Source organism: Acanthaster planci, linkage group LG09 (genome assembly GCF_054643075.1).
Source record: "Acanthaster planci isolate LZ-2023a linkage group LG09, COTS_SCS, whole genome shotgun sequence".
NCBI lineage: Eukaryota > Metazoa > Echinodermata > Asteroidea > Valvatida > Acanthasteridae > Acanthaster > Acanthaster planci.
Window position 1 is genome coordinate 16326299 of NC_141785.1, and position 24785 is coordinate 16351083.

Here is a 24785-nt window from a genome sequence, read left to right on the forward strand (position 1 = left end):
CTGGGGACGAGGTGAAATTATTATTTTAGTACGGGGACACGTTTCAAATTTATACATTTATTTCTTTCACAATTTTCGTTATTTGTATCTGATATAAAAATTAATAAAAATATTCATTCTATTACAATATTTAAAAATAATGCGATTTTAATTTTTTGTTTCAATTGGTTTTATAACGATAACTTGACGACAAATTTAACTTGTGAAGCGATAAATTAAAGAACAATCCTTGGATTAAAAAGATGGCGACGCTCTATGTGTTAACAGGACGGATGTATGATGAAATTGATGGCGTTTTATTACGCGAAGACGTACCAGAAGATTTCAAAAATGAGCTGAGGGGATATGCAAAGCTAAGAAAAAAGGAAAATCCTGAAGAAGAACCGAGTATACCGTTTTCAACGCTTCGAAAACTGCATAGTTATTTAGGAACAGGTTAACGTTAACTTTTTTGCATTACATTAAACTCTTGAGGGCGTCCTAACAAAACTACGGTCCCCATATTAAACATACAGCTAGAGACATTGGTTTTTATTGTACAGTATATTATGTTCATGAAAACAAAAATAGGTCATATCATTACTTGTAGTCCATACCCAAACCATTAGCTCATACGAATGAGTATAATTTACCCCATTTATCTGCCCCCCCCCCTATTTTAGGCCATGAGAATCAATAGAAGTTTTAGATTTGCATCCACTGGTCACCTGCATATCCTGATGTCAATGCCCCCGGAAATCATCATTCACAGAAATTTCATTATTTGTAAGAAAAAAGACAAAATAACAAAAATCAGGAGTTCCAAATCTTCTAGAAGCTAAATACCATATATATTTGTGCATTTCATTCATTCTCGCAGTTGGAGGTTCCATTTATTGCAGTCATGGCTGGACAAAGGGGCAACTTTTCATTCACTTTGCACAGGGATTTGCATGTTTTCTTTTTTGCTGCAACACGATTAAAATATCTGAAACCTTTTTGGTACAATGTGGGAGATATTCACAGTGCATAGTTTAATCAAAGGCTAAGAGTTTAGTCAATAATTCAGATTTAATAAATATTTCATAGACTGCAAAACTATTTTTATCCCTTTGAGTTTCAAGTGTGAAATATGGAAAAGCCACCAATTGACCAATCAGAGAAAAGAATTAAGATTGTGATGTGATTCCCTCCCTTTTCAGATTTCTTACCTCACTTCTACAACAGTGCGCGTAATCATCGATCATTATAAGCAGAGAGGTGTTCTGGTACTTCCCCTTTACTTCACGCCCCTTGTAAATAGACTGTTCAGTGTTTGCATCCAAACTTTAAAGGCTTTCTGCAAGTCTTTAAAATGTACAGATGTTTTATTTCATTCTCAGATGGAAAACCAGGGATGTACCTTCACCAACTGATGCAAGGCACTGAAGTGTTTTTTCCTCCATTACCAAAGCTCGAGAGAGTAAGAACATCAATCAACTTTGGAACTTTTTTTCTGCTGCACAGATCAACTCCCTTTTAAAAGATCACTGTTCCTAACAATATTTCATAAACATCTTGTACTAACACCTGCATTTATTTCCATACTGTAATGTTCTGTTATTTTGATGGTTTAGCTACAGTGGTAGATGAACAGAGAAAGCTTGACAACTTTTCAAATGTTATTTGATGTCGAGCCTTGTCCAGTTTTTTCCTCACTGCTGGCATGTTAGACAATCTGAAAAACATCTTTGGGACAAGAACTAACTTACTAAACTACATGTACTCAAAACATTCAAGACCTCTGCAAATCTTTTTGTTGAATGCAGCCAGGGGGTGAATCCAGGATTTTTCTACGTGTAGTTGACTCAAGGGAAAAGGGAGTTAAGTTGTATCAAGGTTAAGCAGACATCTTTTTGTTCCTTGTCTATTCGTTTTTCCTGGCATTGTTGGGTTTTTTCTGGTTTGCGTCATTTGATGTGACAGAATCCTGAGTTGGTAGCTCGACTGGAAAGATTGAGAGCAGAGCAAGCAAACAGAGAGTACCAAGAGATGACTAAAAATGTCAGCAATAACGTGAGTTGATCTAAAAAGTCCTCATAGTTCCTCCTTTTGTAGTATCACTTAAAAGTTTAGGTGATACAAGCTCACTGTCTATGGGCCTGGATAGGGAGATTACTTCCCCTCTGCTTGGAGGTCTGCCTTTGGTAAAGTTTATTTTTGTTTTCTCTTGTTCAGTTTTTGCTTGGCACTCGCATTACAATTGTGTAAGGCAATATCATGCCTACAGTCTCTCGTGCGATCATTATTTATGATTGGGAAGTGTGCCCCTTTCTTGGTGCAGTTGCAACCCACAGAGGGTCCATGCCCATGGAGATGAGTACTAGTGGCATAGCTAGGATTAGAAGGGGGTACCGGCATCTTATGGGGGGAACCAGCTTTCAATGGTGTGCTTTTTGGGGGGGCGAGTTTTTGGTAGCCTTGTTGAATATCCGTTCATCTGTTTTTTTTTTTTCAAGGGGGGGCACCTGGGGGCACCAGGAATTTGTGGGGGGAGGGGTGCCTCCCAGGCCCCCTGTGGCTATGCCACTGATGGGTACCGCTGGGAATACTGTCAAGCCCACCCACCACTTTCATAAAGGTTGGCTCCACCCCTGCCAACCCCAGCCCCCAGTTCATAATCCACTAGGACTGGAGCCCAGTACTGCACAGAGACTTGGAATCTTCCTGCACTAAGAGTACAGAGAATACGCATTGGTTACATTGTAGGATTCACAGATGTTCCTAGCAAGAGTGCACAGGGCAAACATTGTTCATTCTTGTTGGCACTGTAGCCGTTCAGCTCAATTCTCTGGTCTTTTTTTTCTTATTCTTTTCTCAGATTGCTGGACGTAGTCCATTAGGACAAGTAGGAAAAGAACGTAAGTGTAAATGCTTTCATTTGTCTGGAAATGTTTCTATTCGAAATGCTAAACTTCTCAGGATTTGAAAACCCTGGGTCATAATCAGTATTTTTATTACTGCAACCTGGAAGTCAAAGCTATGGCATATAAAACCCTCGTTAGACCACAGTTAGAACACTGTTCAACCATCTGGGATCCACATCAGCAAATCTACATCGACACCCTGGAATCTGTCCAAAATCGAGCTGCCAGATTTGTGTAAAGGGATTTCAGTAGAAATAGTAGTGTTTCGTCAGTGGTTAATGATCTTGCATGGAAACAATTGGAGGAGAGAAGGCCTAGTGCCCGTCTGATCCTCCCGTATAAAGCACACCATCAACTTGCAACCATTGACGTCAACAAGTTCTACATCAATTCTAGCTAAAGAAGACGCACTGGACGAAACACCTGCCAATCCTTTTCACGCCCCCAATCAAATAAGGACTGCTACAACTTCTCCTTCCTACCTAGAACCATAGCTCAATGGAACACTCTCCCAGTAGACTTTAGGACCTGGCCAACCTTGAGCGACTTTAAAACTAAAATCAATCATAGCAACCTCATCACACTCTAAAGGAACTCTTAACTGAACTGCTGCATTAACGACGTCTGCGCACTGTGCGGGATATCCTGCAAAGGAGATTGCACAGTATAACAGAGATCCAGAATCAAGTGACTAAAGTCCAAGTACAAGTCTCTAGTCACTTTAAGTCACTCTGCTTGTATTACGGTCACTTGTCTTGCATGTGGAATAAGAGAAAAGACGGTAAAGCAGCATTTCATATCCTAACATTTAGCCACACTGTTCTTCCTTCCATAATCCTTTTGTTGTGACCTCAGATCTTTGTTTTCTTTCCATTGGTCTGCTCCTTTTCTCCCTGAAACAATTTTCTTTTTTCAGTTTGTTGTGTTGGAAGCCTGTTCAAAACCTGCGCACTTATTGCTTGTAATTTATCTTCTCCAGTGAAGAGTGTCCAGACGCAGCTGATGGGCGTCTTCAACGTTTTCCTGACCATTGCTGGAGCATTTGTGTTTGGTTTCATGGCTATGTACTACGCAGGCCAATCAGTCACAGCGGTAAGCCTAAACTGGAAATTTATTTCTTGTCAAGTTTTAATTTGATTTCTTTGGAATTTCAGGCTGCTTTGTTCTCACAGGTTTGCTTTAGAATCAGTGGCAAATAAGATTTTGTTGTTGTTGTTGGTTGTTTTGTTTGTTGTTGTTGTTTGTTGTTAGGGTCTTGAGCTTAGTGAATTTAATGTACTGTAATATGACATCAACAAGGACCAATATTACAGTTAAATGAAGTAAAGACCCACCCCCGGTGGATTTTATTTCTTGCGTTCAAATTCTGCTCCTAATACTGAATATTAATGAAAAGACAGTTTCAGGAAAATGATGGACTTCATTTCAGTCCCAGTTGAACAATTTTGGTTTTCTTCTCCAGCGTGTTTTGTGCGGGCTGGCGTTCGCACTGATTGTAGCAGCAGCCGACCTGTATTTCCTCATCAAGAACGATCTATGACCAGGGCCATGTCAGAGGGCACCACTGTCTCCTGCCAACTGTACCTTCCATTGGCTCCGCACCTGAAGTGATTTCCCTAGCCTTACGTAGATCTACAAAATTTACTTCACTGTACTTCAGTACGGTGGCTCGTGTTCTGTCGTACATGATGCTTGAAGTTTTCCACTCTATTGTTTACCTCTGGAACTGTTGTTGGCACCATTGCAGTGCCCTCATACAACTTCCTTGATCATTGTTGATGGGTGTCAACACCCTCCTGGTCATGTGCATGCACCCACTGAATCAGCTCGAGTGCCCTCAAGATTAAGCAGCCAAGTTGGAAGTGAAACGTCCCTGTTCTATTCTTTTTATATTCTTGAAGAGTATTTATAGGTCGGAGTTGAAATCTTTGTTGTTAAATCTAAAATGGTTACTAGTGGAAATTTGCAGTTGACAATGACATATTTATAGGACTAGATTGGTTAAATGTCAATGTCGACGCAGAACTGTGGGAATGGAGCAGAATTCTTGCCACAAATGCAGTTTTGGAATATTTAATCCTATTAAAGTACTGCGATTCTTTTTATTGGCTATCCTTCGTGCAGTCATTATTTCCAGTTTAAATGCAGGGATCCGTTTCAGAAGTGCATCAAACTGTGCTCCTCCAAATGTAAACGTTATCCCGAACATTTCCTGGTGGTTTCTAAATTTTACCCCCAAAAATTTACAGTTCATCTAATTGCATATTTTTTGCATAAGATCATGAATCAAATGGATTGTATGTTGAGAAGTAGTGCAGGGGCCAGTTTCCATTGCTGTGTTACGAAAGGGAGTTATTTTTGTCTGACATAGAAGTCTGCATTTGAACGTGGGTCAAAAATAGTTGTAACTTTGGAAGAGCAAATTTGCACAGAGATGACAAAATAAAGATGGAAATATTTTTGATAGTGTATTTGCATTTGTTTTATTGGTTTCTTTTGTAAGACCCTCACATCACTCATATTATCTCAATTCTTGCATACATTAGGAAAGTGTGAATTTTTCAGTTATATTGGATATCAGTAACTTTGGGCTCACCGTTCTCCTCATATACATGCCCTCTTTGTTAGAAAATATACTACACTGCAGTGCAGCAGTCAAGTCCTTTCAGAGGGTTCCAAAGTAGTTTGAAATATAAGATGAAATGGCAGGAATCAGGCTGACGTACCAAGGCAGCGTTGGCTGAGTTGCTTAAATGAGAGGGGAATACAGGTGTTTTGGCACTAACATGACATGGGTAAGCAGGAAATAAACAGATACAGCCGAACACAGATAAGACTGGTACTCTTGATACAACACCATGTTTATAACAAGGACAATTTTAAGTCCCAAGTCTCTGTTTTTCCATTAATGATAAAACAAGGTAAGTCTTATTACAAAGCACTATTTGTAAAGGACCTTAATTCCTTGTTATAACAGAGTTCCGCTGCACATGCAGAAAGACGTGTCACTGATATCAGAGTCTTTGAACACCTCTGGCACACCCTTTATACAAACACTCCTATTCAATCTCATGATACAAAGTACCAGAAAACACAGTTGGTTTTTACCAGCCGGATTCCTGCCGTACCACCACATTATTTTGATATTTTTTTGGACTCGAGGGGGGGGAAGACTTGACTACTACACTGCTTCAGAGAGTTCAAGCCCCCCACCAAGATTCCTAGAAACCATTGGGTCTAATCAAACAGCACCAATGAATAACATCTCGTTTCTCATGCATCATCCTACGAAAGAGGCCGAACACTGCACGGTGTCTTCACAGTTAATTTACCATTTGCATTTGAAATCATATTTACGGAGTAATCAATATTACCCGGAGTAATCAATATTACCCGGAGTAATCAATATTACCCGGAGTAATCAATATTACCCGGAGTAATCAATATCGCCCGGATCCTCAGCCCGCTTTTCAGCTATTATTCTCGGCCCACGCTCAAGCGAACACGGTGAAAGAAGGCAGACCCTGGCTCTTGTATATATGGTAATTGGTCTTCATGCGTAGCCCAGAAATGAAAAGACGGATTTTGCATCATAATCACCAGCTTCACAATAGTCCCCATTTTGAAAAGAGGCAACGGGAATGTGGAAGGGTGAGTAGAGCCTCATGCCACCAAACAATCAGCCTTTTCACCGTGTAATTCAAAGAGTGCAGGGCCACAAACCGAGAATTTGCGGTTTGGCAGGTGGCCTTCGTGGCCAAGCCAGGCTGGAATTCTTGGAATCGGCTTTCGGGAAGAAATTCCCGTCATCAAGGGGTTAACAGAAAAAAATGTAGTTCCTGTATGCATGTAAGCTATGCACATTTTCATCAGTGTTTACAAGTTCTTATGATTAGTGAAGCTTTTGGAAACAAAAATAACTTTCTTGTTAACTACTTCTATGTTTCTTTAAGCTGTGTTGATTTCAAACAGAAAGGAAAAAGAAGAGCGTGTATAATGTCATTGAGTAAAACAGTCATATAAGGATTGTTATTTTGAGATACATCTCAGAAAATAAATATCCCCAACAACACATCTTGTGATGCTGTGGCTTTATAACCAAAGGTTGTATCAATGCAGGGTTTTCACAGCAAGGAAGTGAAAGACTTCATTTTGCTGTCAATTAATAATCCTAACTACCCCAAACCTGCCATACTCCAACAGTAGGTTTTGTGAGGTTTTGGCAGGTTTGGTACCGTACCTGATGAACTTGTTGAATTTTGTTAGACTCAAGATGAAAGGTTGTAAGAATTGTTCACCATGTGGAGAATTGTCAACATTTAAGGGCCAACAAAATCTGGTTGGGACAATCCTCTTGTGCAATATGAGAATGATTCTCAGCCGAAGTAGAAAATGAAATGTTAAATTCAGTCAATTTTAGTTTTTCCTGTAAGCAAAACTTGTTATCCACCACAATCTGCTTGCGAGAACCCAATTAATGTTCTGCAACTAAAGTTACGTCCAATAAAATGGTTTGAATCAGCTTGAATTCAATTAAGTGCTCTGAACTAAGTAAGCGAAACCTTTCAGAAAGGTTTGGGAACACAAAGCAAAGAATTTATTACATTTTCAAAGAGGATGCAGCTTGAATTGCGATTATGATCCAAAATATAGGAGGAACTGAAAAGACCTTACAAATTGGGAATATCAGCAAAAAATTCAGTTCAGTTCAGAGCAGAACTAACACCAAAAAAGGCAACTTTTTACAAGCTTCAACATCTCTTGAAAACAACTACTGATGGGCAACAGATACTGAACTTTGAAAAGCAACAGTTGTTGTTCAAAAAAAAAAAAAATTTTACATGATGGTATTTGGTCGTGAAGAGACATTCATGAAAACCGAGAAAGCAGACAAAAGTTCCTGTCAATACACCCCAATGCCTACTCCCAAAATAGTTTAACTCAAACATAGTCTTGAGTACCTATACATGTGGTTGTCATGGAAATGTTCTTGGAATCTTGAAGAAAAATATTGCATATACATGTGTATGTACACTTTTTCAAAATTTTTCCACATACTTTTCTTATTCACGTACTTGCCTTCACGGAAATGGCTCTACACAGCAAGTTCTTGAATTCTGTGTCACTTCCTTCTGATTTCATCCACAAGGCCTAGTTTGGCCTCGCAATCTACTGTCTGTATCCTGACTCACTGAGGACGCCTTCCATGAAATTTTAAGGTGCATACACACACACAGAGGTGAACTGTGCTTCACTGGGTTATCGTTACGATATCGTGTTACATCTTCAAATGATCGGGAACTGATGAAATTGGAGAGTACTGAAGATGTAAATTTATGTCGACAGAAGTGCATTAGCTTCTGCCTGTGCCCCCGGACTGCGACTCGACAGCGCCCCAGAGTGGTTTAAAAGTATGACTGCCCGTTATAGGCTGTACAGTTGGCAGATTTTCAAAATGACTGTTAAAAAAAGGTTTGCAGGAGTTTATCCAAAAAATCCATGGGGGCTGGAGTGGTCCTCTTGCTTGCTCTCCAGGGTAAAGGGAGGAATCCGACAGTCAAATGTTTGGCCGTTACTCTTCTCTATTCTGAAAGTTCCCCTACAGATGAAGAAGTTCAAACCAAACAGTTTGTCAAGGTGACATCTCAGAGCGCTGGCCAGAATCAACTCACACAGTCACAAAAAAGTACAAAAACTGATCTACAGCAAAATACTCTAAAAAAGAGGTTTTTGTCTAACTTGTTTTCCTCTGTTAAAGTCAAATTTATTTCCATGCTATCTCTGCGAAGTGTGTGCATTTGTTTCTACATTTGGCTGTTTCAACAAAGCAGCCTGAAAATAATCTGGTATTATGTCTCATCAAATCATTTAATTGAACTGTTTTATTTTGTCTTTTTCGTTTCTATAAAAATACTTTTGGTCCCCTCCTTGAATCTCCAAATCGGGGTAAAATCAACTGGAAAGACCAATCTGACGAGCCACTCCTGATCAAATGTTTCTATGCAACCTTATCAGCACGCACGCACTGTCCAGAAAAAGAAAGAAAGAAACATTTTTCACAGAAGTTTACAGAAAAATTTAGGGGGGAAAAATGATGGCTTTGTTCCTGGCCTTTACTTACCACATGTGACCGCTAGGCGCTTGGAGGGATACATGACTGCTGTATTGGAAGGCTGGCTGCTCCTTGGACAAAATAGGCTCCTGAAATGTACCCAAAAAAACCCAAGGAATCTAACTTTAAATGCGCAAGCTGTCCGATAGAAAAACAGTTTAAGAGACCAACAGAGGGAAGAATTGATAGCCTAGCAGAGTGCTGGAGGAGGACAGATATCACTACTGTTGGTCATTTTGCAGCCAGATATATAAAGCCTGGTTCGTACTTCATGTGAAAGCAAAGCAAACTTGACATCGCAAAACATTTGCGGTGAGATTTGCTGGAGTTCAAATGTGTCTGACTTTTGCAAATTCACAGCACGAATATTGGACCAGCTGTAATAATTTCACGGTCCTGTTTGCTTTCCCACCGAGTAGGAACTGGCCTTAAGAGGTTTGAGACAAACAATTCTGTGGGTTAGGCCTACATGTAAACTAGAGGGGCAACACTTTGTCTTACATCTCACTGGTTCCCACCTGCTCGTCATTCATTTCCAACTCCAAATTGGCATGTACCAATGAAAAATCCTGCTGTTAACAGTACTTCACTAATGATGGGAACACTTGCACCATTTGCCGAACCTCAGCCTCATGACTTTGTCTCCAGCCAGACCAGACCAAACACTTCAATGGCTGCACAGATAATCACTGATCAGCGGAGATACTCTCAACTTAAGCCACAAATTTAAGGACTGGATGTCCCTGAAGTAGTCCCCGAGCCTATAATGAGTCAGGAAGCCAATGCCAGTGACAAAATCAAAGTACAGTGCACTGTGTCCCACGTACATGCCCCAATACAGGGCTTCTGACGGATCCCGCAGTGCCCACTGACCTGTCCCACTACTCCTCTCCCCCGCACGGTCTCCAGCGTGCCTGACAGGCTGAAGATTCTCCAGTGGCGTTCCCTCAGCTGGACCGTCTCCTCTCCGAGGTTCTCAAGACGTATGCAGTACCTCCACTGAAAATGCCACCAGAAAAAAAAAGAAAAAAAATCAACAACTGAAGCTTTTGTGATACGAGGATCATATATGACTGGATTCCACAAGATGAGCTCTAAATATGATTGATTTATCATCATATGCAACAGAAAGACCCTTTTAAGTTCCTCATTTTGATATACCAATCGGTGTGGTGCACAAGTGAATACAGACACGGGTGGGAATGCGGTCCATTCCTGAATTTCCCTAGCACAAGACTTTCGTTTTGAGACCTGCAACTCACAAGCCAAACAACTTTTAACACCCGTTTTGTTATGTTGGGTAAAACAGTATACAGTTGTCTCTCATTATAACAAACTTGCAGGGGCCAGATAAATCACTTTGTTATAACCAGGACTTAGTTATAAGGGGATTGGAAAAAGAAAGAAAAACATAAGAATTCAAGAAAGGATTCCCAGAATTTATTCTTTACAACAGTATTTTGTAATAACAGTGTTCTTTGTAACGAGAATCGACTGTAAATCTTGCAGCTGGCTGCAGTCGGCAAGATGGCTGATCCACAAGGTTTTGGATTTTTCTCTCGGGAGAGCTTCTTTGATTTTTTTGGGGGGGATTCTTTGGCATGGGGGAATGGGACTGAATTTCATTCAGCAACATGGGTGTTGGGGCAAATCCAGTAAGCGAAAAAAATGAAGAAAAACTAAATAAAGTTGGAGACTTCCTGCTTTAAAAACAAGGTTAAGACACCCAGAGGAACTTACCCAATACACGCTTGAGTCCTGTGAGACCTGCAAAAGTCAAATAATGTTCAAGAATAAAAAATAAATGTACATGAACATAATGAGAAACTAAAATAAGTAAATAATTTTACAAATAGATGCTGGTGTGAAACATGATTTCCACAATATCTGGTGTAGTGCCTTAAATTTGTAAAGACACGTACAGCACGTCTAAGCAAAAAACTGCACGTCTACACAAATCAACCAATTCCAGGAAAGAAAACCTAAAAAAAAAAATTTGCAGAAACTTTGGATGTGCGACACAAAAGAGAGTGTAGTCGGACCCACCCTTGCGCCCATGTAGAACGGGATGACAGTGACTCGGACGTTTTCTGTGGTCTCCCTATGTACGTCGGAGAGCTCCAGCCAGGGATGGTTCTTCTCCTGCCAGGCCTTTAGTGTGTCCTTGGGCACAAAGGTGTCTGCTCGGGGGGGATGTGCAGAGGAAGGATGGGGGACAGGTAAAAAAACAAAAACAACTGTTTGCACATTGACTGCTCTAGCAGCAAAGGCACTGCGCTTGAATGTATCTGCGTTGCGGGAATGCTTCTGGAGAAATCATTGCAAGAAGTCACAACTGTTGTGATGTACCTCTTCCACAGTTGCGGATGAAGTTGAGAAATTAATACAGTAGTGGGTAAACATCGCACATCTTGGTTGTAGAGGTTCTGCATGGCAGCCATCTTTCCGGTAACTGCTTTTGTCGCGGAGGGATAGTACAAAAGGTCTACTCATGTGTACCCCTGTGGAACAAAAGCTCTTACCGGAAAAATGGCTGCCATGCAGAACCACTGAACCCAAAATAAAGACTCTGCAGTAATAACGCACCACGCATCTGCAATCTGAAGTGTTTGGGCTGGGGGGTGGGATATTTCAATTTACTAGGGATTTTCACCACGATGGCTTAACTAAACCAGGCAGACTAAAAACTGCAAATGCCAAACCCAAACCGACCCAACTGAACTGAATGGAAAAACTGACAAAAAACTCAGTCTGTTTTGGGTCGCAATACTCTTTGAGGTCAGGTTTTGCACAACACTAGTATATACTTGTAGCGTCCCAGCACAAAGGTCCAAGGAGCTGGTGTGGACTCACCTTGTCCTGGGCTACGCTCAAGGAACTTATCAAACAGCTCGTGCTGGATGGGGTTTTTCTCTGTCGTTGAATAAGGCAGGATATCCTCATGAGCGACATAGTCGAGACCTGAGGGAGACAGGATGCGGGGTTACAAATGGAAAAGAAGTATTTCACAATCATGACCAGGACAGAAATAAATCACATTTTAAGGAGAGGCGTGATTATCAATTCGGGTTTTGAGCAAAGTGGAACTTGCATTCCAGGCGTTCATTCTGTTTGATTGGAAAGTACATAAAGTCAAGTGTATTCAATTTTTAAAACTTATTTTAATTATGGGTTAGTTGTCTTTTCCTTCCTCCGTGGTTGTGTCAACTTTGATGCCAAAACAAAAAACAATTAAGGTCTGGTTACCATAAACACACAATTACATTTGTTATAAGCAGTTTAATGGTGGGAGTGCACCAATCTGTCTCATCTAAAACCTACAGGTAAATAACGCAGACCTTTAACCCTAACCTTCCTCAACCACACAGAATTAAACAGTAGTAAAGTGTTTAATTCTGTGGGGATAGGTCTGGTAAGCCCAAGACAGCTGGCTTTTGCATTGGGTTTGGCATACCTCAGAAAAACAAAGTCCAACAGCCTCTGTGCACAAACACTCTTGGGTGTTTAACTTTGTGCGAGTGGGGAAGGTTAGGGCCAGCAACCCTTGGGGGGCTAGGGTTAATACAGAAATTCATCCCTACAATCTCAACCCTATTGGTTGATTTAGGATGCATCCACATTGTGCTGATACTTAAATGCGACTATCCCTAGTTAAATAATTGACATATAGTATTGCATAATTTCTTTGTCCTTGCTGCCTAATAAACATTGTGAAATGCTCGCCTACTGCTAACCAGCCATGTGAATGCTGTGAGGGACCTAGGTATGCAGGCCACAGAAAGTTAACTGCGCCAGTCATAAGCATTGACAACTGACAGTGGCTTTTCAATGGTCAAACAATGTTTTACAAGGTTAAGCAAACATACTCTCAGTCAGTTCTTAGCTTCTTCTCGAGAGAGTGACATGAGAAGATCATACAACCTTCGGCTGCAGCTGACTTAAATGCCAATGTACCCGAACAAGGATTGTGGTAATACCTTTAAACCAATGCGCAACATGACTTAGCACAAATACCATGAGAAACTTTCCAAATCAAAATTCTACTTTAAATTATGATATGCAACCGTAAAGCATTTCATGCATGTCATATTTCATATTATAACACCTCACTGACAGATTCTGTATCTTGATTGGCCGAAAGGGTGTCATGTGACGCTTGCTAGTTTTACTTTCTTTATACCACCACTTCAAAAAGACTATACCATGCAGCCTCATCCTGAAAGAGAACTATACCAGTAGCGACCAAAGAACTATATCCGTAGCAACGAAAGCATAGGCGTGTATTTCGGCACATAGCAAACAACATCGGTTAAAGAATGTATTCAAACATTGCTATTCTGCTTGGAATTCTTGAATTAAATTTGATGAATGTAAATTCCAGTTTGCTGTTTCATTATTGATTAAATTTTGCAGAATCTGCGGGGAGGGGTTATAAAACAATATTGACTGCTTCATCTCGCGGGACAGTAAAACTAGCCTCCCTCGGTGATCCACGGAGCATTTTATTCTCCCTCGGCTTTGCCTCGGGAAAATAGAATGCTCCATTCCCTCGGCTTTGCCTCAGGAAAATAGAATGCTCCATGGATCGCCTCGGGAGGCCAGTTTTACCATAGCACTTGAAGCAATCAATATATTCTGTTAGTCATCCTGCTTGCCACAGACATGGGTACACTATCCAAAGTGTCGAGAACCAAACTAACTCCTTTCATAACCGTCATTCCTTCCTACACTGAGATGAGTTCGCACGGTGTACCCAGAAATAAGATTGCAATCTTATTCTGAGTAGCAACGGGCAAGATGACATTACCTGGGATGGCGTAGAGGGACCTATTATTGTCCTGGTTGCCTAGAAACGTGACGGCTTCCGTCTGCGCCCGCTTAACGGGAAGGAGAAAAAGATGCAAATGAGGGGGCAAACAAACAAAGAAAAACAACTTCAATTACTGGAGACACGCAGAGAATTGGAGGGTGGACGTGGGGTGGTTTCTCTGAACGAAGTCCATCTTCACAGAAGTACAAGCATCAGACTGTAATGTAAGGATCAGGTGTTCTGAGCCAACAAAGACAATCCACAGGGGAGGCATAAATCACCTCTGGCATGCTGAGCCAGCGCTTCTGCAAGTGAAATCATGAGCCACACAGTGGTAGCCAACTTATTTGTAATTGCGGGCCGAGTTTGATCAAGTCTAACATACACTGTGTTTGATCAGGGGCCATTTGTCAACCAGTACTCGGTATTGCAAGGTTGCCCACATGGAAAATATGTCCAAAGTTCAAGGCAACGCTCAGCGAGAGAGAGAAGGAAATCAACGCTTGCAAACTCACAATGAATGGGCAGTCCCTACTGTCAATCAGGACTTGGTAGTACACGTGCGTCTTGCCTTTCACTTCCTTGTTGTCTGTGTGTATGTGTTCTCCGCTCTCTGCTGTCGTGGGCAGGCTGTCAAATAAAAAGGGGCGAGATAGAATGAAATCACTCGTTAATAACCAACCTCTGACTTAAGCATTAATCTTCAGTGTTTCTGATGGTCACTGTGTACATTCCAAGCTTTATCAAAAATACATTTTGAGAAACCGTTTCTGATACTTTGCGCTGAAAAGTCAGTGTTTACTTGGAGAAAATACCCGAGGTCAAATCAGACAAAGGTGATCCGAAGTGTTGTAAAAAGCATTGTGTGAAAAACACAAAATTCTCTATTCGTATCTGCTGCAGTCCGAGGTGAATTCACTCTGGCCAAAATCTTCTTTGAGTTCCAACAATTTGGCTTTAGTATCCTGGTGTATCCATTGACAAGTGCATATGTGGAGTGCCAAGAGTATATACATGTACAGTATTTGGAGAGATCACGTCATGGTCTATCAAATAACCATGGTTCTCTTTCTATAAAAAAAATCATCTCACTGTCTGCAGAGAAGATACTGGCACTGTTCTTTAGAAGTCCCCCTTGTGAGTCTAGAATTTGGTTTTTAAAATCACTTGCTGGGAAACCTGGACAGTATGTCGTACAATACACGAAGATGTTTCCTATGACTTTTATTTGAATACATTTTGATAGGTTTATAAGCCATGTTTATCAATTTGCTATCTGGACATCTCTAAAGATGGTGAACAGTTTATGGGTAATTGAAAAGCTCACCAGCTGTAGTTATTTCTAAAGTCACCATACACCAGTATGGTAGTTGAGTCCATCACAAGTCCTTTCTCAAGACCAGTCAAGGGTAACAATGCCAGCAAGGACAACGGCTTTTGTCATTCTAATAACAATTGCCTTTACTCGCAACTGGATGACACAATGGACTAGAAGGGATTTGCAACAGACTTTTGACAACAAACTGGTGGAAGGAACTCTATCCTATCTATTCCTTTTCTCTACCTTCCGTGCTTGTTACTTGCTACATCTCGGTCGTACAACCTCGCCAGCCAGGGGAACAAGAGGATACCCCGGTAACCAAATATCCTGTGCAAAAACAGCTGCAGTGGGAAAGAACACAAATTGGAAGGAGTCTTGCGGGTAAAAATCAGAGGGCAATAAGCACTTCTAAAAGCAGTCGATTCAGCTACACGGAGCCATCATCTCAGAGATGGTAACCTTTGCTTCTACATTGGATTCCTTTCATCTATGCTACCATATACAAATTCAGGATTGTCCTCTGTGTGAATTTAAATGTGCTCTTGAACCAATGACAACTTATATATATAACAGGTTTGGCCCTTACCCAACGTATATATTAATAAACACTGTATGCTCAGTGCTTGTCCAAGAGCTTGCGAAAAAAGTCACTAGCTTACTCGGGTGGGACTCGAACCCATGACCTCCTGCTTACTAGTGCAGACATCTTAACCACTCGACCACCGAGCTTGCCAGGGTCGGCTGGCCGGTCCGAGTCAGGTGAAGAAGCGGGTACAATGACAACTTCTCCAATTTTTGAATATATGCTGATATACAAGGCATCTTGGGGTGATGTCAGACTACCTGCACCAACCTACTTAGTTTGTCTTATATTAGTATTTCCTTTGCCATAATACCTCTTAATGAGTCACAGTTACTTTGTCTAGTGCCATCTTGTCAGTTTCTGCTTCAAGTGCAATGATTACTAAGTTCTGTTTTAAACTGTTCTATAAGTACTTATTGGGTATTATCAACTGCAATATTTACCTGTCCTGTGACATATTTGCCTTGTTGCTTTGGGGATTCAAGTTTACCCACTGTCAGCAATTTCCTGTAAAACAGATATTACTTTTCACATTTAACAATGATGCTTTCACTGAATCCCCATTTATGGTCAACATATATGTGACCTGCTCGGCAAAAATGGGTAACAAGTCGCGCAGTTCCAAAATATGTCATGGCCTGTTCTATTTGGAGAGGGCAAAATGTCTTCAAAAATGTGATTTTGTGTTTTTTCCTCTATTAGCTTGTATAACATTTATGTTTTCAGAATTTGTGACTACAAACATGGATACTGATGAATAAAGATGCAAAATGGATCATTCAGTAGGAAATCCTACATAGCATTGTGTTTCCAAGTGCTACACTGTCTGAGCTTTTTCTTGAAAAGTGCTTTTATTGAATCCGAAAATGTGGATATACAAATGTCTAAAATATCTCTGGAACGCAGTGCACTACAGGGGTCATTCACAAATCAAATTGTAGCTTTTGATGATCTCAATCAAGCCATATCAAAAACTCATAACCTGAATCTGGCCACTTATCACCCATTTTTCTAGAGCCCGTCACATATGCAAGGTACTTCAAAATATTGTATACTCTCGTATAGGGATTTTCATGGAAAGATTTTTTTCCTCCAACGTCATCATCTCAATAACACTGTATGTATGTTCTATTCGCAGCATACAACCAGCAAGCCATACATCTAAGGTACCTCTCTTTTAATAATGATGAGGCAATTTGCCCACTTAAACTGCTTAAAATCAATTTCATCTTCTTTTTGTCTGTCAAAAGGTCACACACAAAGCTCACAAACATAAATAAATAAAAATGGTTCAAAGCAGTGACAATAAAACAGAAAGGGGAAGAGTGCCATACACAGACATCATCTGACACCCTCTGCACAAACCCTGTGAGAATGATCAGAAACATTCCATGTGCTTTCTGACAAAATGCTTAAATATTTGCCTCCGCAAAACTTGACTTTCTAGAACATGTCATTACTTTCTGATGGCTTGTACACCACAACATGGAAAAAATTAGAGATGACATGTGGAACCCTCACCCTGGAAAGATTTTACTTTAATACCCCCTCCCCCCCGTCAAAATCACTCAGGAATGGCAAAACCCCGGAAAGTGACCAACCCCCCTTGATGACTGTCTAAAGATACATGTAGTACAGCCGTTATTTCAAGATTAATTTCAGTAATATTTGTTATAACATTAGGCAGAAATCAACATTTATGAGTACATCTTGACCACCCCTAGAACTGTGGGGTTTGTCGTGCACCGCACTCCCTTGTACTAGGAGCACTGCAGATGATGCATCCAACAGTTCAGAGTGCGGTGGAGGACAATCCCCACAGTCCTGGGGGTACACTGTTTGACTGAGTGTCTGAATGCTTTGCCAAGAACATTTCTGACACAGAAAACAGAAGTTTTCTTACCCTGTATTACATGAAGATTTCCAGATTTAAAGATTAAAAGACTCAAATTAAAGGCTATGAAGGAAAGAATTTCATATACGGACACCGCTTGACACACTGTGCACAACCCAATGACCATGGCGAGACTGGTCTGAAAAGTTTTCTTAAACTAGGCCCTAGTATAAGCATGCTACCTATGCTTAGGCCATGAGAATGGCCCGTGTACTGCTGAAACAGCCGCCAAAAAGGTTCATTATCTTCAAAAAATAATAATTTCAGAAAAAATGTTCTTTTTCCTGTCTGGAATGGTTAAAAAAATAGCTGCAAAGTAAATTGGGAGTTCGTAGGGTGACAACATTGCCCACATACAACTGATGCAAGATGGACTGAGAGCTTTTCTTCTTATTTATTTCAAGGTTGGTTCCCTGCGCATGGATGAGTACTCGCTATAGATGTGCAGTATGTATACCAACTACTAAGCGGCAAATGACCACACATCAATGCAATGTATATGTAAGTTGTTTTAATTTTATATTTCTGTCCAGTAACATACATAAAAAGAAAACACTAAAGGTGAGCCAAAGTTAACTCACCATGAAAGCCATTTAATGTTTTCATTTTTATGGATGGAATGAATCACACGAGATATTGGGTGATTTTTCATGTTCAATATCTGCACGTAGTGCATGCACTGTAGGCACAGCGGCCCTTGAATTGCATGGCAACGGCATGCTGATATGGAATCATTTATTTGTAACATTTATTTGACAAATATATTTTTTATCGCTTAAAAATTTAGAGAACCCATGACGTTTTAATTTCAATGGAGGCTTTGAAATATCAGTCATTTACTTAGAAAACAATTTTTCAGAACAGTCTCAGAGTTTGTGCGTGGGGTGTCAAGTGCAAGTGGCGTCCGTATATGGAAGTCTTTCCCAACACTGCAGGGAACATAAGTGGCACTGAAAATGGAATTCTTCCGTAAGCCATGGTGAGCGGTCACGCTTGGCTGATGGCCATGACGGTACGGCAGGCCAGACGGCACGTAGGGCCTCGAGCTTGGCGCCTACACCATGTCCATCACACAACGTGCACAGTTCAGCGAAGTGCAACACGCAAAAACCAGAATCCAGAAAATTGTGAATTATCGGTGCATTCTATAAAAGTACTTACTTTGTCGCTAAATTTCTTTTGTTTGTGAAATCATTTTGGGTAGCCACCGTTAAAAAGGCACAATTTCTGCGAGATGTTCGCCACAAAACTCTTACTACGCAAGTCGCCATTTTTCTACTTGTAGCGCCCTCTGTTGATGTATACACGCAACAGGCGTTTTACGAAACGGGGCCATGGGATAAGAAAGGCTTTGGCTAGGTTTGTGCTTAAACCCGGGGCTGGCTAGCCGACGCCGACCGCCCTAGCCCCGTTTCTACGCCTCGGAGCCCCGTTTCGTACCTGATGACATTGCAACGTTGAGGTAATGAGCCCCCAGTTGGACCAAGAGAGGGGGCGATTTTCCTGGCAACGCAAGCTCCTTAGGATTGCAGGGCACGGACGTGTATAATAAAATCTGGACCCGCAATGCCTTTAATCAGCTTATAGAGATCATTGAATCCACTCGCTGCCATTTTACCGAGCCGAATACAAAGCTTTCCTGGCAATGCCCGCCTTTGTTCTTCCTGACGTCAATAGAAGGGAGCCAACCCACGCATTTGTATTCGGCTCGGTAAAATGGCCGCTGGTTGGCTTCTTCTTCATACAAAGGCGTTGCAAGTCCAGGTTTTTATATACGTCTGTGTTGCAGGGTAGTAAATCGGTCCAAATTTGCCTGCGCAGACTGAATCACGATTTGTAGCTGTGAGATTCTCTGCCATTAGAGCATTTGTGGCACGTGGACTGGGCAGTTTGTTAGAAAGGTGGATGAAATCCAGGGGCAGGACTTTCAGTGTGTATTTCTGAAGTATCGGACCAAACGTGGCCCTCCAAATTGCTTTATTTTGCCTTGAAGTGTAGGCATCAATTTCCAAAATGGCAATGGGCCTCCTGACTGTTTTGAGGGGTGATTTTCTCTTAAGAGAAATATCTTCAAAAGTGATCGTTTAAGCCACTAACTTGAAAGGAAAATGGAAGATGAGGAAGTGAGGTTTGATTGATATGTGTCTTGATCACCTGTGAAACTTGTGAGTATTTCTCCTGATTTTTTTTAATTGGGGATATTTATCACTCTTGTCTATGGCAACTTATTTGGTCTGCTGGACCCTTAGGAATTGCCCTTCGCTGGTTCTCAAGCCACTACAGGTACTCGCTTTACAATCGCATCGCTTCTACTTAAGGCAGATTATGGATTTTTCCCGCTTACTTTTCAACCTTTTATTTCTTTCAAATTCACGGTTAACTTCAAACTCCAACTTCGTCTTCCCCGAAAAGGCATGACCTTTTATATCCCCCTGTTTAATTTCGTCTTTGGTAGCCCATTTTTTGCACTTTGAACGGTTTAAACAACTTCAGGCATTTTACCAGATTTTCTTTCGCAATTGCCAAACGTATGGCCTACATGAATTCCGTGATTCAAGATACAATGCTTCAAATAAATTTCATTTGAATTGTCACATGACTGCATGTTATGTTGATGTTTAATTTTTTTTCATTCATGTTTTAAATATATTTTAATATTTCTATTTTGAATATTTTTCAAAGTTGTCCTACATAACTTGTTTCATGATTTAAATATGTTTACGTTATTTCTGTGTGTTTAGTACATGTAGGTCGCTCATTAAAATACGTCTCTAACCTTAAATGAGAATATGCAAAATTATGTCATTTTTCATACCTATTTGTGTGTCCAGATTTTTCGACAATCTTGTGGCAACATCTGGAAGAAACCTAAGGTTTATACACTGGCAAATGAAATTGTGCGGGCCTACTTTCCACTTTATGCAAGAAATTTAAAAAATCAGGCCTGTATATAATGTACTTATGAGAAGCAGAATGTATTCATATTTTTCATCTTTCAGAAACAGTCGGTTTAATTCTAGACTTTTAGATTAGGTGATAAACCAATAATTTATTTCTCATCTTGCAATGATTCGTTTTAACAACATTTATGCAAGGCTATACAGCATCCCATGAATTTGATCGAAATATTCCTTAACTCGATTAAACAAAGACTACTTCATTCCCAGGACGGATCCAGAACCACATTTTTGAGGGGTCAAACCATTTTTTTTGGGGGGGGTTGAAATGTTTTTCATAAAATCTGTTATAGCCTTTCTAAGGGGTAAGACTTCATTTTGGGGCTGCATACTTTTTAAGGAAGGGAATGAAATATGCCAGAAATTCGGCCTTCTATTATTATCTTTATTATTATTTTAATATTTGTGCTCCTTATTGAATTTTTGAAACTTTCAAATAGAACCTCCAATTCCGCATGCTTCTGTTTAGCACTTGAAAAAAGTGGAGGGAATTAAAAAGTTGTCTATACTCGTCCGAACGCTGGGAATTCACGCCGAAAGTAAGACTTTCTTTGTTGGAAAACAAAGCTTTATTGGAAAGCAAAATCTCCTAATTTCAAAAGAGCCTAAACCAATCTAAAACCAATCTCACTGCATCCCGCCCTCAGGACACTTTGAGAACGATTGCAGGCCAAAATTAATTGCTAAGGTCTTATGAGATCGTTGAGATATTCGCCGTGGTGGGATATCAATACGCCGTGGCAAGAGCGTATTAGTCAACGGACATTAACTTCCTGCGACAAGATATAAGAAGCTGAGGAATGGGGTTGGAAGAAGGTAAATCAGCTGGCGTGAGTTTTACGTGGTTCATCCACCCTGTCTGTTAATTGATTGTTTTTTTTTTTCTATAATGGATTGAAATAAATGTATGCGGGGACATTTTCTCTGCGCATCACTGTAACCTGATCGATCAAGTCGGAAGTGTTTGGCCTTCAGCAGAAAAGTCACAACTCGTGTGGTTTTCGGTCCCTCTATAAAAACTTTTAGGGTTGTCATTGAACTTTGGTCCGTCCCTGTGACAACAAGCCGGAATGAGGAGGCATATTTACCGTCGAACCATTTTTTATTAGCAACAACAGGATATTTCGTCAGAGCACATTCAATGGTAATGGGCTATTATTCCCTGTATTTACATGGGCATATTGCTTGTTGACTGAGGCGTGTGCAAACGCTATGGAGTTGGAATGGTAGACAGATTGTCAGAGAAGAGAAATAACGCGGAGCAGTAAAAAATGGCATACAAAGAAGTGAAACCAGCAGACAGATAAGTATTCGTAGAAGCTGCCGAATTCCATCCAGCATGAGCTTTTAGTGCCAGAATTTCCTAAACATCAAGGGAAGGAAACGACAAAATAATGCTACGCTCGCTCGATATATCCGCCGTTGAATTGATTACGAAGCCGGTTGTGCCGCTACTTCTGGTGGCGTACCACTCGGTGACAGTGTGTCAAGCACAAACGGCGGCTGGTCCGACAGAGTCTGCGGGTAAGATGACATATCATATACCTTTCCGTTTGCAGTATGTAGCCTGAAATTCCCTCAACTTATTCAGCCACTAGGCCTACTGCGGAATGAGTAAATTATGTCTGGTTGTCTGTCCAACTGACACTCGACTGCACTGAGCTTTTTGTTCCAGTTTACAGAGACAAATTGCGAATTATTGTGATCGACCACGGCGGCATTCAGGTCACTAACAGCGAAAGGTCTACCCTAAAAGGTCCTTATATGAAAATGTTAAAGACACCCCATAGAAAGTGACTTTCCCCTTGTGGGCATTGTATACCGTTTTTCACATTACAAAATTGGGTCCATATATTTCAAACACATTAAGTGCAGCTGCTTGTATATTTTCTACTCATTTCAAGATTTGAATTAGTCCGGGTGTATACTGCACTGCGGGTAGAAACAACATCCACGGGGGGTGGACGTCTCCCAGTCTCCCCCCCCCTCCGCCGTACTTATACGCGACTGTGTAATTCTACACGATGTATTAAACACACCCATGCCGCTTGCTCACAGCAGCACCAGCCTGATTTTTAACACCCTGATTCGAGCCATGTTTGATTTTTTTTTAGGTATTCTCGGCCTGTCAAAGGATGTGCTCCTGTGGATAATAATCGGCATCTCATCCTCGCTTGCCATCACGTGCGTGTGTATTGTCGTTCTCGTTTGTATTCTCGTCTGCAAGAAGAGAGCCGCCAAGACGAGCTTCACGTGAGAACCTGAGTTTATACAAAACCCCTACACGATTACTACGTTTGTAACGTTCTCATAAATGTTATTCTGGTTAAACAAATTTTGGCAAGTTTAGATGCCACTTACGTTTGTTTTTGTTTCCTGTTTTACATTATCTATAGTAAGGGCCATGTTTTGGAATAACCTGGCATTGCAAATTGGATTAGTGTTATGATATTGCATAATGAACAGTTTTAACAGACTGAGAAATAAAGGTGGATTTGCTATCGCTGTTGATGCTGTAGTGGCTGGTCGGTCTGTCAGATATTGTAGCGTTCACACTTTTACTCTCTCGCTTTTCAACCCTACAGGTCAGCATCAGCGGTGAGCTCATCCATCCATGGTGATGCTGTCAGAGGTATGGGTCTGAGTCGGATCGTCACCGAAACACAAGAAAGCGACAGCACCGTCAACGGCCCCAAACCAACGGCTAAGATTGGTATAGGCGACAAGGTGACGAGCGATCTGCAAAATACAGTCGAACTTGTGCCGCTTGATCAGCGGTAGAACTCAAAGACTATAACAGTGATTATAAAAGATTATAACAGTGTTTCTTTAGCATAATACCTTGTGGGTATAGTGGCGTCTTCAGCGGGGGAGCAAGCTGTCTCCTGATAATATAAGGACATTTTTTAAGGAACTGAAAACACTTCCTCCTACGAAACGAAATTACCAGTTTTCTTTGAGGGGATTGAGGATTCTTTTTTGGACAAAAACAATGAACTGCATTTTTTTTAAATCGTAGATTGCCTTCATGGACACAAAATTTTTAAAGGGCCATTGCTCGTGGAGACCTGATCACAAACGTTAGTACGGGTCCACAAAACTTAGGTTATGTTAACCTTGTGGGGACTACACAAGGTTCTCATACAAGATATAAAAGCAGTGGACGGGACAATTGAAAGAACCATTTGTGGGTTAAGGTAAGCTGCACCGAAATGTCGTCTTATTATCTCGTATATCATTAGCAATAGTGTGTGCAATATTTCCGTATTTGGTTGGCATCCACAGGTAGTATTTAATTTGGATCTCTCGTCAATGTGGCTTGCATCTCACGGAGATCAGAAATACGACTGTTCTGCCTATAAGACGAAACACGGAGGAGTGTTGTAGGTGTTACGCAAACGGGTCTGGGTTTCAGTAACACAGCTGAAATCAGTATATCACACGCCAGCCAGATTCAGTCATGGGCGACGATAGCTTTTCAACAAAAGGAGGTACACGTGGGTCAAGAAAGGCCATCCCACGCGCCGGGGTGAATTTAGTTAGTGCTTACAAGGACTACATAGATCGACGCCTGTTCAATCCAAACACGGGCCAGGATATTGTCCACACACGTAACTTGAAGTTAGATCACGTAGGAAGGGCTCTTTTTAACTTGTCGGATTGGCAAAATCGCCAAGATTCGTCAGTCGAAAGCGTATTCATCATTCACCCATGCTTCAAGCATCAGTGCTTTGTATGATAGTTGTTGCCAATAGTAGCTTTGCGTGCTTCTCCGTGCTGGGTTCTGCATACCTCAGAAAGTACATAAAGCAAACATTACAGTTTAGGCGCCTTTCCTATGGTGTAGAAGCGGACATGCAAACGTCGTGCGTGTGAGTTCAAACGATCGTGTTTGCGAGTTCGAACGTCGTGTTAGTGACTTTGAACGTCCTGTTTGTGAGTGGTCAGGGCCAGTTTCACAGATCATTAGCATGATTTTTTTTCCTTGATAAAAACAGGAATACCAACCAAAATGTACATATGTTGTATATTGCTTGTGAGTGGTGTTCAGCTGATGATTGCTTTAAAAAAATTAAATGGGTTTTGGTTGGTAATCCTGTTTTTATCAAGGGAAAAAGTCATGCTAAAAATCCATAAAATTGGCCCGACCACTCACAAACACGACGTTTAAACTCACACACACGACGTTTGCCTGTCCACTTTAGAACACCATACATTTCACA

At 40.9% G+C, this 24785-nt stretch overlaps 3 protein-coding genes across 4 annotated transcripts; 2 read left to right on the forward strand and 1 right to left on the reverse strand.

The window, feature by feature from the left end:
- Positions 1–220: 220 nt before the first annotated feature.
- Positions 221–5356, forward strand: tmem199 (transmembrane protein 199). The gene is made up of 6 exons (XM_022245459.2): positions 221–435; positions 1362–1441; positions 1945–2034; positions 2840–2879; positions 3865–3977; positions 4348–5356. Exons 1-6 carry the CDS (start codon positions 243–245, stop codon positions 4423–4425), a joined length of 594 nt encoding a protein of 197 aa, XP_022101151.1. The 5' UTR covers positions 221–242; the 3' UTR covers positions 4426–5356.
- On the reverse strand, positions 5341–18913 carry poldip2 (DNA polymerase delta interacting protein 2). Of its 2 annotated transcripts, none has more exons than XM_022245458.2 (11): positions 18767–18913; positions 16155–16218; positions 15372–15469; positions 14323–14437; positions 13805–13865; positions 11851–11958; positions 11044–11177; positions 10738–10764; positions 9871–9996; positions 9007–9086; positions 5341–8484 (listed from the first exon to the last, which is right to left on the reverse strand). In XM_022245458.2, the coding sequence occupies exons 1-11, from the start codon at positions 18874–18876 to the stop codon at positions 8370–8372; spliced, it is 1038 nt and encodes a 345-aa protein (XP_022101150.1). In that variant the 5' UTR covers positions 18877–18913; the 3' UTR covers positions 5341–8369. The 2 variants fall into 2 exon arrangements, with proteins under 2 accessions (XP_022101150.1, XP_022101149.1); XM_022245457.2 differs by having other exon boundaries at positions 13805–13874.
- A 2659-nt stretch (positions 18914–21572) lies between these two features.
- Positions 21573–24666, forward strand: LOC110984879 (uncharacterized). The gene is made up of 4 exons (XM_087140662.1): positions 21573–22086; positions 22677–22815; positions 23148–23289; positions 23848–24666. Exons 1-4 carry the CDS (start codon positions 21957–21959, stop codon positions 23947–23949), a joined length of 513 nt encoding a protein of 170 aa, XP_086996788.1. The 5' UTR covers positions 21573–21956; the 3' UTR covers positions 23950–24666.
- Positions 24667–24785: the final 119 nt, after the last annotated feature.